Below are 14051 nucleotides of genomic sequence, written 5' to 3'. Positions count from 1 at the left end.
TGCATGTAGTGGATGTCCCAATATATGAAACACCATCAAAGGCCAACTTACTGGATAAGAATTAACCTATGTTCATGTAAGGAAAGTTCTAAGTGTATTTGATAATAAAATGTCCTGAAGCAATCCAACAATGAAACCCTTGCTGGGGGTACCGAGGTAAAAACTCACAAGAGGAAACTAGACAGAACACAAAGCTGCGACCCACAATACAAGCAAATAGATCAATTATGCCCAAGGTTTCATTTAAAAAGTACAGCAGTCCAGTGGGTAGGTAATTATCAAAAACACCAGTCTGCATTTGAGGGCTATAAGTTCTGGTTGTCCCTGCAGCACGTGCTGCCTTTAGAGATCAAAGCTGGAGCAGCTTGTCTGGGCAATCTCCGAGTGAATGTCTTCAGCGAATACTATAGTGACACCAACATGTAAGCAACAAGTGGTGAAAGACTTAAGTGGTGGTCTCCTTTAGATACAGATTTTAATCACAAGCAAGGGCTTGGGGACCCTTCCCAAGATGCACTTATTAATTTGTCTGAAATTTGAAAGGCACCAATTCCGAAGCCTATCTTCTTAAAATGATGTGATGTTGTATTACAGAAGGCAAAATGGCAATAGTCTGTGGGACAACCGTAAATGAGGCTTTTTTAGCTGCCTCATATCTGATGCCTAGCTTCCTTACAATTGAGGGTTCAATGGGGCCAGGCATTCAAAATCTGAAGTGGGCATCCATTTCCCACTGACATTTTGCAACCAACTCCTACAAGTAGTGCACAGAACCGACATTAATTGGACATTTAGACTTCAGAAAGGTACATTTTAATCATAGGCATGTATTTCCTTACCAGTTGCTGCTCCACTGGGGGTGGCACCTCCTGATTGGCATAAACTATTGCTGGATTATAAAGACTGAAGACAACAGGATAGAAAACCTTCTTTCCTAGAGAAAAACAGAAGGGAGTGAAACTCCTAATAACGATTAGTAAATAACATCACAATTAATGTTCTTTCTTTTTTTGGGGTGCAATGTAATTTTGCCACAACTGTGATATTCTCCGATATACTAACATGTCTGTCAACCCACCTGCTCAAAAATGACTTTTTCATAATAAAAAAGTCTATGTTCCCAATTATCCCCAGAAACATATGTTTTCAAATGTAATAAAGAAAATTACAAAGACATTTGATCTGTTTAAATATCTGCTGAATTTTAATAATCCATGAACAGCATTTTTCTTCCTTTTAATTTGGAACCGTTACACTAGCAGCATGTAAGGCGTAATTTTTGCAACAAAATGTGAACATGTCAGATGGTATTTTCTGGCGTTCACAAATTCTGCACCATAGGATGAAGCATCAACAAATATATATATAAATATATATATATATATAGATATATATATATCTTCAAATTTGAGCAAATATGTTCCTGGACTAAAGATGAGCAAGGTTGTCACCAAGTAATTTAAGCATTTTATTTTTCTATTTGAATGTCTTTATTACCACATCTCCAACTCCCAAGCTTACATACATCGGTGTCACATTGCAGCACTGCATATGGAGGGTAACATGATTGACTGCTGCCAACAACAGAGTTTGGATATTTATCCAATTAGTTGCAAACAAGTGACTTACTATCAATATGATCTGACTAGTTAGGGTAATCTTATTGCATTAAAACGTAAATAGGTCAACTTGTATGAGTAGAGATCAGAGCAAGAGAAAGCGAGCAAGAGAAAGTTTGTATTCCTTCTGCAAATGTCTTGACTCGAGGGAGGTTTGCATGAGAGTCCATAAATGCCTTCAAGTTGCAAAACTACTCCTGTAAGTAACCATTTCATTTTGCAGTTGAATCTTTCCAGATCATGTCTCTCCAAAGAGTAGCACAGGAGCCACTAGTAGCTCTGCAGCTCCCTATGAGTAGCTCTCCTTTTCGCAGCCCTACTTACTAATTCAGAAGCTTAGCTGAATTGTGTGTGTGTGTGTGTATATACATACATATACACACACACACTAAAATTTGGAAGCATGTACTTGAGAAGGAAATATGTGTATTTTCAGAACAAAAGCTTGGAGACCCCTATTCTAGACTCATATGCTGTGCAGATTATGCTGGAGAGGTATCCTGTCCTGTGGGAGGTTGGGTACCAAACGGGTGGTGTTTGGCAACATGTGTAAGTACATTCAGTCTCCACCTGAGCTCCTTTACTTGTTTGCATGTCAATAAAGTAGTGTTTCATGAAGCTATGCACAGAGGACCATGAGGGTGCCATGCAAATGTGGATAGAAACATTCGATAGGAAGGCAAGTGTTGCTAGATTATTTTTTTTTTAAACTCTTGGAGCGCATCCTTGTTGTTTTCTATAGTGTCTTTCCTACTGCTGCGGGGCACCTTTGCATTGTGTGAAGCATCCATCTTGCTATAGTCCCCTTTGTCACTGGTAACCCTTGACTGCTATTACAAAGGAGATGAAAAACTGATTGCTTGTTCCGTTTTTATTTCCAGCATGTAGAACATCAATGCTGTTAGAAATGGCTTTTTATTCAGGGATATCCCCAAATTTTCCACCTGCCTCTGATCGTTTTGTTGGCTTTGGACTCTGGGCACTTTTTCACTGCTAATCAGTGCTAAAGTGAATGTGCTCTCTCCCCTAAAACCTAGTATGATTGGCTTACACCTGTTTGGCATATTTACTTTACCTGCAAGTCCCTTGTAAAGTGCCATACCATACACCCAGGGCCTGGAAATTAAATGCCACTAGTGGGCCTGCAGCCCTGATTGCATCAATCACAGTCGTAGCCTTTCCAACTTGGCTCAGGCCTGTCACTGTAATGCCTGCGTGCACGGTTTACTGCCAACTTGACTTGGAATTTCAAACTACCTTCCAAGGCCTAAACGCCCCTTTTTCTACACCTAACTCACCCCTAAGGTAGACCTTAGGTAGCCATCTGGGCAGGGTGCTGTCAATGTAAAAGGCAGGACATGTACTTATGTTTTGCATGTCCTAGTAGTGGAAAAAAGCCTATTTCGTTTTTCACTAAGGAGAAGGCTGCTCCTCTCAAAGGTTAGCAATGGGAATCCCTTTACATATTTTAGGAGGTCATTTCTGATCTGAAAGGAGTAGCTTGGCCATGTCTGGTGTGTTTGGAATGGTAGTGCAAAATCCTGTTTATTGGTTTAGTTGGATTTTACATTACTATTTTAGAAATGCAACTTTAGAAAGCAGGCATTTCTCTATGCTTATAACTAGTGCTTTGCAGCCTGATTCTAATCCACATCTAGGACAGAATGACACCTACACTTTATGCATACTTTCCCGGCAGTCACAACACAAGAGGGTGTGACAGGAGAGATATCTGCATACATCTGCATACTGAGTCTTCCTGGGCTGGGAGAGGGAGAGGTTGTGCACACCTTAAATGACAGTAGGTTGGGTCCTGCCCTCACAAAAAGGGCCGATTTACCGCTACGGATGTCTGGAGCGAAGGTTGCTTTTAAAGGGGTTGTGTTATACTTAAAAAGAGTTCCTTTGAAGTCACCCTTTGAAGAAAAAAAAAAAAACTTTTCTTGAGTACAAGTACAGGGACTCTGACCCCATGTTTTTAGAACACTTTTTGGAACTGGGACTAAACCTTTGTCAGAAGGACTGCTGCGCTGCACAAAGGACTAATCTGGACGGCTCTTCTGCTGTTGGCCTTCTACCTACTACTGGTTAGCCTAAGTGGATTATTTTTCTGTTTGTTGCCCTGCTGCAAGCTATCCCCTGACTTTGTTTCAATACGTCACTGCTGTGGTGCCAGGAGAAACCGCCATTACTGCTATCTGCTTTGCTGGATTGGCCAGCTGCCTACTTACAGTTGGGCTGCGGAAGAAACCACCACTGTGGCATTGGTGATAATGGGCTGGCCTGCTTTGTGCCCCCCACCAGTGTTCTCAGAGTGGGAGCTGCTATCTACTTTGTGTCTCCCATGGATCCAGTACACTTTGGGTGCTTCATGGCCACTTCTGCGCAGCATTTTTCACCGACTTGAGCCACTTGGACAGAGCAGGCAGAAGCTGATGCGTCACCACATTTAGCCATGCATTGCTGATGCAACTTGCAGATCACAAGGTCCCACCCTTCGTTGCCGTATGCAGAGAGAATTGCCTGCGCCAGGCCAAGGGGCACAGTGGTTCCCCAGCTCTCCAGTCACCGAGGAAAGATGAAGAAACCCACTGCTTCGTGAGCCCCAAAACTGGAGGAGCATTCTCCACAGGCAGCCACATCACGTTGCAGGAGGATCACAGGCAGCCACACCGCATTTCAGCACAAGTGCAGGTGGTGGACCCATGCTCTGTTACTGAGAATTCTGGAAACAGGGTAGTCCCAGGAGGTCTCCCCGCTAACACCTTGCAGTGGGTGGGCACCCCCTCTACCTTGTGGACCACACCATGTGGTATTGGTTCAGAATGTACCGGACAGGCGCAGGAGCCTACTCAGAAGAACTACCATAACAAGCCTAAGACAGGCAGTGACGCCTGTGCTCAGCGCTTTAGGCTGTAAGTATATTCTTCTACAGGACACAACAATCTACTGTATTTGGTCTAGCTGACGAGCAGGTGTCCTTGCTCTCAGTACTTGTCTATGGTGGTTTGTGTGCTGTGGCAACTGAGAAGTTTCATGCACAGCCGATGTGGAGACCTATGTAACTTTTGCTGTCATAGCCTGATGCATTACCTCCCCCAAGTAGTTATTGATCTGGTTGTGTGGATTGTGTTGATTCTTGTATTATCAGGACCCAGGGTCCTAGAACAGTAATAGCTCCATATGCACAGTACTTGTGATTCATGTTGTTTGATAATACAATCTTTCCAATAAGCCTGTGAGGTGTTGCATTGATTCTTGCACTATCAAGACCCAGGATCCTATTACAGTAATTGCTCTATATGCACAGTACTTATGATTCATGTTGTTTGGTCATGTGATCTTTGCTCTGAGTCTGCAAGGTGTTGCATAGTGTATACAATTTCAGTTCTTGCATTATCAGTATGATGAAGATTATGATTGTCAATGCACAATATGCATGTGTGTGTGTGTGTGTTTTTCCATACCTTAGTCAACCACAAACTCTATTTCTAACAACCACCCTTCGGACATCCAGCATGTGAATGGCACTTTCTACTCAGATCTTTGGGGCCTGGAATAACCCAGGCCATTATATTGTCTGAATGTCATGGACGTGCTGCACAACCTAGAGAAGGTCCATAGGAATTTACTTTTAGTTCTCACGACTATCTTATCTTTGTGGATTTCAATGTATGGTTCCTGCACCAATAGTGGTGAGTTCGCTCACTCTGAGCAATGATGTTATAGCCACCTGGAAACCGGTCCTCCAAGTGAGGAATTGTAAACCAGCGCTGTCTATGGGTTCAAAGGGCAGTTTCATCAACTGTGAAAAGTACAAGATTGAGATTCCAAGTACGGTGCGCTATTCTGGAGGACACTATTCTTTACATTCCCTCCAGGAACTGTTTGATCAATGATATCTGAAAAAAGTCTTCCTATCATGCCCCTAGGGTATGCCACAACAGGTGCCAGGAGTAATTTTAGTCTGATGTAATGGACTCCTTGTCCAACATGTGAGTGAGGTATTTCAGGACTGTGGCATCCACTAAAGTGGTCTGTAGGCCATTATCTCAAACACATTTTTGCACCCTCTTTCCTATTTTGGAGTATTAGGTCAGAGTTGTCGGTCTTGTTGCTTCCCCTGCTTACCTTCAAGGTTCTTTTTAGAATCTGAAGGTGTCTGAATTCTCTGTCTTTAGGAGCCATGCTGCCCAGGTGAGTGATTTTGGTTCAGGATGAAGCACTTTCTCCCGTACAGGGGTAGAATATCCTACCATGTTCGGGGGGGGGGGGTGTCACGTTTCCTTGTGTCAGTTTCAAAAGGTCAGAGAACCAAGTTTGTCTGACCCACTGCAGTGATATAAACATGAGATTCATGATTGTCTGTTTGGACCTTTCTATTCTGAAGGGGATCGAGGGAATTAATGGAAAAGTGTATGGAAATGTACCTGCTCATTCTATCAACAGGGCATGGCCCATAAATGGCAGCTTGGGTACCTGGAAAAAAATCTTAGCATTTTGCAGTCTCTTGTGTTGTGACCAAGTCCACCTGTGTGGTCTCACTTGTTGAAAACCCACTGCAGCACTTGCTAGTTTAACTCCCATTAATTGGGCAAGATTTCTTTAGGCTTAGTCTGTCTGCTTCTGTGTTCTCTACTCCCGGCAAATGAACTGCCACCAGCATTATGTTCCTCTTCAAAGCCCATGACCTTCTCTCCTTGCTGGGGTGGATTGTTTGTGTGATCTTGTGCCCATATGTTTAAAGAGGTAGGGCCTGGTTGTAGTGCTGTCTGTTGTACCTTTCCCATGAATTGTGACTAGATGGCCATGAGGGCTAGGATCTCTTGGAAGATGTTTATACCTATGACTGCAACTCTCTATCTCCATAGGCCCCAGATCTTCAGCCTGGCCATGCGCGCTCGCCCTCTCATATTGGCTACATCCGTTGTGATGGACACTAGGGTAACTGGATGCCTGAAAGGTCTTCCCACTGTGACGTTGTTGCTGTTACATCATTGAATTGCCTCGTGTAGTTTTCCTGTTACAATCACTAGATCTTACCAATTCCCAGTCTCTGGGGATCAGATTCTCTGCAACCACTCCTACATGTGGAGTACGGCATTTTGTGTCAAAAGTATACATAATCCCATCATACTCATGAGTTTCCTCCCTGTCAGAGCTAGCCCCTTCTGGTAGCGGTACACTTGTTTTGTCATTGTCTGTAGTCTTTCCTGTATTGGGAACAATGTTTCCTGTTGCAAGTACAGTGCGGCTAAAGAGAAGATTTTTTGTTTTTCTAGTGTTATGGGTAACTTTTTCAAGTTTGGGCAGTGTTTGCATCACTGTGTTCTTATTGTGCTTGCACTGTTGGTATAACTTTATGAGCCAGTCATTGAGGTAAGGGTACAGGTGGATTCTGCCTTCTTTTCAGGTGGGCCTCTACGGTGGCTAGGCATTTTGTGAAGACCCACAGTGCTGGTTTCATCTCAAAGGGCAGTACTGTGGTAATGGGCCTTGGCTACTAAAATCTTAGAAACTTTGTGTCTTTTGTTCATTGTTGATGTAGGTACACATCCTTGGGGTCTACTGTTGTCAAGGAGTCTCCTTTTCCAAGGAGAAAAATGACCTTCTGCACTGAAGTCATTTGGAATTTAAGTTTTGATGTTTCTCTTGAGGGCCCCGAGATCCAGGATGGGCTCTAGCAACAAATCTAACTTGGATGCTAAGAAGTGTAACACTAGAGTATACCAGTTTCTGAGATCAGTAGTCGTTAAACAGCCTTCTGTTGTAGGAGGTCTGATACTTCTTTCTTTAGGTTAAAGCTGTTCTTGTCGCTTAGGAACGTTACCTCTGGTTTTATGTTGGGTGGTGTTTTCGGCAGTTCTATCCAGTATCCTTTTCGGATTATGTGAATTATAAAATTTTACAGAGGTGGTGTTTTGCCATTTCCGGAGAAATGCTCAAATTTTGTTCCTACCAGTGTTGAGCAGGAGGTATGCCATGGTGCAGAGTCACTTGGTTGAAGACACAGCTCCTCTAGTGCTGCTCCCATTATAGGAGCAACATTGCCCTGCATACTGCCACAGTGTTGTAGTACTGTGGCACGCTTGCTCAGCAATGAAGGAGGCATGGGAACACTGTTGGTTGTGAACCTCCTCAGGAAGGCATCCTGCTATGAGAGGTTGCTCCTCTGTTGAACTACCTTTAGACTGCAGGGTGCCCATGGATCTTGCTGTGTCACTATTTTTTTTCATTCTCTGGAGGGTACCATCCAATGTTAAACTGAACAGTGACCTTCCTATGAAAGGCATGTAAATGAAGACTACCTCCAGCTTGAAGCCTGACACTCTTAGTCAGGTATGCCACCCGAGTGTGCACAGCTGTCTGCTTATGCTCTTTACAGCGTCCAAGTTCGACTTTGGGGAGGTATTGTCAGTATGTATAATTTTTTTCATCTGTACCAATGTCTTTTCCTCCTTCTGATATTTCTCAGGAACATGGTATAAAAGAGTGTACACCTCTTCCCATGCTGGTGGGCATACCCATTCAGGGCTGCGTTGGAGTCGGGGATCTTCCATTAGACTGCTGCATTTTACTTCCCACCATGTCCACCGTTTGGTAGTGGGCCCACAGATGCCGGTGAGTGAAAACTCTTCCTGGCTGTGGACACAATGTGGTCTCCGACCAATGACGCCATGATGTAAGCAGGATCCATTGTGAAGTGTGTCTATTTCTTCTCTGCATGCGGAGTAACAGCATTCAACATGGCTGGTTATCTAAAGACTCTGTGGTTCAACACTCTAGTGGAAAGGGTATGCCCAGACGTGGGTCCCGTGCTCACTGTGCCACTGGTTTCAAGCTAGCCTGGCTGATGAGGTGTGATACCCCAAAACCGGTCCCAGGATGCTTGTTTCTGGTTCAGGGAGGACTTGGCCTTGCAGTTCAGGCTGGACTGTTCCCAAGGGGACAGGGTCGAGAATGATTTGTATATGGCGGAGTCGAAACTGGGGTGGTATGGTGAGCAAAAGTACGATCTATTAAACCAAGATCTGTGATTGGGGGTGAGTGTTTGAAAAGTTTCAGCACGCCTTCCATCATCCTTTTGTGTTGCTCAATACTCTTGTCAACATTGGAAAGATCTGCCTTCTCTGTAGCAAAGGTAGCGGGATCTCGAGCAGGTAGCATGATTCTAATTATTCCTCTTCCAGTGTGATATCATAAGTGTCTGCTGCGGCTTTCACCCCTGCGTAAACAGATGTCTTCCAGAGATGAAGGCCTCAAGGGATACATGTCTACAACCTCTTTCCAGGAACTCTGCAGCCATGTCCTGCCAGTCTTATGATGGCTTGTCCTTGAAGATGCCCATTTGATATTGGCCATAGTCTAATTCTTTGGCGAAATTGAATGATTTCTCCGCTGGTTCCAGAGTTGCCAGCAGTGATAACTGTGGGTGCTCTGGCCGTTCAACTTTGGTCCCATTCTAGACTAGGGTTTCCTTTGTGGGACGGAGAGTGATCCTGTAATCGTTTTAGAGTTGTCAAACTCCCTCAATTTTTGACAGTGATGTTGTAATCTTTTTAGGAGTTGTCAAACTGCCTCTACTTTATGAGGAGGGCCTCCATTTCAGCCTTGAGGTGTCTTCACTTCCTTCCAACTTCGAGTGACTTCTTTCAGCATTGACTTCAGCCATTAGGGGGCTCTTTTTTGGCCCCAAACTTCCTCTTCTTGGCTCACCTTCACCCTCCTGTGCTCACTTTTGCCGTCTTCGAGTTTTGGCAGGTTCTGAGGACTTCCTTTTTCTTACATCCAAGGGGCTCTTTGGGATGTTGTTTGGTCTCTGTAACCTTCAAAGTCGAGGAAGATTACTTTTAACTGGAGTCAAACCCTTTTGGTTCGGTCCCTGGTCTCCCCATAATTTTCTGTTTCCTGCTCTCACTGTCCTTCCATGAGGGTTTCTCCGGCATCTACCACTTCTTGGTGTCTACATTCTTGACGTCAGAGTCCTTCAATTATGCCATTTCAGCAACATTGTCAAGTAGGGTCACATCTGCCTGTGGGTTATATTTCTGTGTTTCCACCATTCCGCCATGTCCCACCTCCACTTCTGTTTTACTTTAAGGGTCTTTGGCTGAACTCGGCACAGGCTTTGCACCCCACTGATGTGTAGTCTTTGGGCAAGCACAAGTTGCAGTCTTGGTGACAATCCTTCAGTGCGAGCTTATGGTGACATCTAGGGAAGAATCTGAATGTCACATGCTTCAACTACACCCCCCCCCCCACACACACTAAATGCACTGTCCACACCACGCAGTCGAGGACCTCGTGGTCTTGCTGGGTTGCCCTGTGCTTTTGGCGATCCTCAAAGGTGTTCCTCGGTGTTCAGAGGTTCTTTCTGCAGGGTCACCCCCAAACCTTTTGCCTTCACCCCCTCTGTTATTTCTGTATTTGTTATCATTAAGACTCTGTTTACTTTAACACTGCTAACTAGTTTTTCAGTGCTTGTGAACACCCTACCTAAAACAGTCAAATTTGGGCTACACGAAATTGGCACATTTAATTTACTTTCAAGTCCCTAGCAAAATATGACTTCATGTACCAACAACTTGCAAATTAAATGCTACTAGTGGGTCTGCAGCACTCTCTTTACTACCCACTAATGTAACACTTTAAAACATGTCTGAACCCTGACATTGCTGCCGCAGTTTTAAAATTGGAATTTCACATGCTAAAATAAATATTTTACCAGATCTAAACCTTCCTTTTTAATCCACAAAGGTAACCCCAAGGTAGGCCCTAAACGCCCAAAGGCCAGCGTGCACTACAGTTAAAAGTAGGGCATGTGTTTTTAAGTGTTACGTGTTCTGGTAGGGGAAAACTACTAATTTTGTTTTTTGCTACTGTAACACCTATATCTCCCATTTGATACCACTGGGTTACCTTATTACATTTATTAATTGCTAACTTTTGATAGGGAGCAGGTAGTAATATCACACCTGAACTCAAATGAATTGTAGTTTAAAATCATCTTTAATGGTGAAGTCATATTTTAATTAAATTCTGAAAATGCCATTTATAGCGAGTTGACATTTTCTTACCCTAAACATTTAATGCCCGCTGTCAGTGTCCCAAGTCACATGGCTGTGAATGGCTCTGCTGTTGTGGTCTGTTTATTCTTGTCAGACAGACGTAGTGGATTGGGTGTAGGGAGGATGGGCCATTCTTCCTGGGTGGCCGGGGGCAAAGCTGTTCTCTGTCCTGCTTATACTTCGAAGGGCTTGCCTCCAGCACACAAAGGAACCAGACACCAGCCTATTGCCACTCTGGACCTCTTGGGGCCTTTGGCAGTAGAAGGGAAGAACTTTCCAGAACCAGATGTAGGGAATAGCAGAGGATGCCCTGTCTTCAAAGGCTGGAACCAGGTATGAATAATGGACCCTCTGAACACCTCTTGAGAATGCTCCTGGACTTGTGGATGACTTCAGAAGGACTGTCAACCCCCCCCCCCCCACCCCCACAGTTTGCCTGCTCTTGCGCGACCAGATACCCACAAGTTGGTACTCTTATCTTTTAGCCACTATTTTGCACTAAAACCTAAAAAAAAAAAACTCTGGTTCTACTATTTCGATTTAACATGTTTCAGTATCGTATTTATTCAAAATTTACATTTCCAAAAATTGGTGGGAATATTCTTGGGTTTCGCTTACACTTCATTACCATATGTGTGACGCATAAATATTTTATACTTTGCCTCCAAGTTAAGCCTGGCCACATTTGTGCCAAGCTACCACAAGGTTAAGCACAGGTTATTTTAGTGACTTTTTGTGGTTCACCTTAAGAAGGATTGTAGTTTTTGCCCGAATGGTGCTTCCACCCCCTCACCCCCCAGCCAATAAACCGATTTCTTAAAAACCTTATAATGTCAGTTTGTGTGCATGCCCTTGAAAGGAAGATGTAACATCATCAAATAGAGTAGTAAGCCCAGCATTTTTCACATGCTGGGCAGGTCACTAGTTATCATCAATACAAGTGTTCCATAGTAAACCTGTTTTCTCTGAAACTTAGTCCAACTTGCCTTCCTTCAAATTCATGCAGGATTTGCATAATGGTGAATTCCAAGAATATGAGTGATATTGGTACACTGCTATTTTACATCTCAAAGAGGATACACAACTTGCAGAAATTAACTTTATTTTTAAGTTGAGAAAAAAAAAAGAAAAAAGGACAGTCAGAACAATTATGGTTCTAAATTACTTAATTTTTTAGTGTGGCGCATAGCACCCTTCAAAAGCACTGGCTCTCGGACCTCAACATTTAACTCTTCAAGGTATCTTCAATTGTATTAAGACACCACTCCACTGTTTGAGAAGAACAAGTTACTTACCTTCGGTGACTCCTTTTCTGACAGAGACTATCTAACCGCAGATTCCTCATCTTGCGGTTTTCCCGAAGTGCCAGACTGGATCTGGAAACAATAAAGCAATTCCCTTGTGTGTTGGTAGGTGTCATAGGGCTTCATCCCACTTCACATGTGACATCAGGTCTCAATATATGTGCCCTCTTCCACGCTCTGACATCAGTTTTGTTCTGGTCTCTGTCCATGCTGTCATATGCAGAGACATGGAAATCAGATCCAGTCCAATCCTCACAACAGGGAGATGGTGGGTCGTGAGGAATCTGCAGCTACAAGAAAAGATGTTAACAAAGGTAAGTAAGTTGTTTTTCTGATTGACTCTGAGTGTGTTTAGAGATGCCCACATCACACCTTGGAAAATGTCAAGAACAGCTACACCGCACACCGGCATAGGAGCAGCAGCCTTCATTCTGGTGGTGTGAGCACGCAACCCTTCTGGGAGTTTTCTCAGCCAGCCCAGAGCAGATCTTGATGCATAGCATTATCCATCTAGAGTTGGTCTTAGTTTGCACCGCTTTGCCTAACTTAGCCCCAGAGAAACTGGTGAAAAATTGGTCATCCTATCAGTAGTCCCTGGATAAGTCTACATAGAAGCTAGGAGCCCATTCAGGATCAGGGCGATGAAGGCATTTTCCTCCTTGAAGAGATGAGGCAGTGCACAGAGTTGCCCTAAGTGGAAAAGCAAGACTATCCTGGGCAAGAATTATGCTTTTGTCCAATTGACTAATTTGTCTGGGAAGAAAGATGTATATAGAGGGATTACGGACAACTGGAATTTGCTCACTCGCCTGGCAGATGGTACAGCAATGAGGAATGATACCTTGATGGAAGAACAAGAGAACAACTAGGCATGGGTTCAAAGGACGTGCACAACAAGTAGGTGGGAGGTGGGTATCAAATAAAGGCCCCAATACAGCACAAATGGATGGATGGTCAGGTAAAGATAAGAAGGTTGAGAGGGCCGAGAGGTAACTATGAATCATTGCCTTAGCAAGGCCTTCCCTGGTCAGTTACAAAAGTCTTTCTAGGCCAATGACGTACAGCATATGAAAACGTCCAATAACTGTCCATTCAGAGTTTGATTGTCTCAGGAGGAACACTAAGCAAAAACTTCTCCCAGTGACCTGTATAAAGCAATCTGGTTGATGGGCACCTGGATGCCATAATGATACCAACCACTTCGGGAGGAAGTTTGAAAGACATCAACTGTCGCCACTCAATCTTGAGGTACGGAGGCGTAGCTTGTGTTGGCTCTGGTGCAAGACTCTGCTCTGCTGCTGCAATAAAAGGTTCTCCCAAAGGGGCAGCCTGATTGGAGGACATATATTCCTGGCCAGACATTCGGGGTACCACACTCATCCAAGGCCAGGGCTACTAGGATGGCTTGAGCTTGGTTTCCCTTGATCTTATTAGGTACAGGCGAGGGAGGGGCGCAAAGTCATACAGGAGACTGGACCCCAATGTTGGTGAAAGCCATCTGTTAAGGAGCACTGCCTTGAGAGTGTCACCGTGCGAACGTTTTGACAGAACATAATGTCAACTGTGGTGAACAGATTAAGCCAGGGTTCTCCCCATTTTTGGGAGATGCCTTATACCACCTCTGAGTGTAACTGCTAGTCATGATTCACTAGGCTACGTCCTATGAGTTTGTGCGCCGGGTGCTCAAAGATCAAGCAAGTTGCTGGCTGTTAAGGGAGATGCCTTCAGCATTTAGATCCTTCTGGCATAGAACCCAAACTCACATCGCCCTTCTTGTTGCAATACCACATGGAAGTTTTTTTGTTTGTGTGTACCTCCACCTGCTCCCCCTTGATGGCTGAAAGGAATGCTTTCAGTGCCAAGTGAATCACAACTACAGAAAGTTAATGTGGAGACAAGACTCGGCCGGATGACCTTCACAACAGGGCAATGATGTACCTGCAATGTCAGTTAGCACTGGGTAGGGTAGGGAGAGGATCTCTGGAACCACTCCAGGAGTGGTCTCATGTGGAGTCTGGCATTTGATATCAAAAGGTATGCATGATGCCATCAAACCCATG

At 44.1% G+C, this 14051-nt stretch overlaps 1 protein-coding gene across 2 annotated transcripts in view; it reads right to left on the bottom strand.

Moving 5' to 3' along the window:
• The window catches only part of CSGALNACT2 (chondroitin sulfate N-acetylgalactosaminyltransferase 2), a 315984-nt gene that overhangs the window by 97013 nt on the left and 204920 nt on the right, over positions 1–14051 (bottom strand). The window contains exon 6 of one of the 2 annotated variants that reach the window (XM_069240198.1): positions 840–934. The exons of the other annotated variant lie outside the window; for it this stretch is intronic. Coding sequence (XP_069096299.1) covers positions 840–934 — 95 coding nt within the window. The remainder of the gene's footprint in view (positions 1–839; positions 935–14051) is intronic. 2 annotated transcript variants of the gene reach the window in all.

This window comes from Pleurodeles waltl, chromosome 6 (assembly GCF_031143425.1).
Source record: "Pleurodeles waltl isolate 20211129_DDA chromosome 6, aPleWal1.hap1.20221129, whole genome shotgun sequence".
Taxonomy (NCBI): Eukaryota; Metazoa; Chordata; class Amphibia; order Caudata; family Salamandridae; genus Pleurodeles; species Pleurodeles waltl.
The sequence above is the reverse complement of the archived record's forward strand: the minus strand, read 5'-3'. Positions and strand labels throughout refer to the sequence as shown.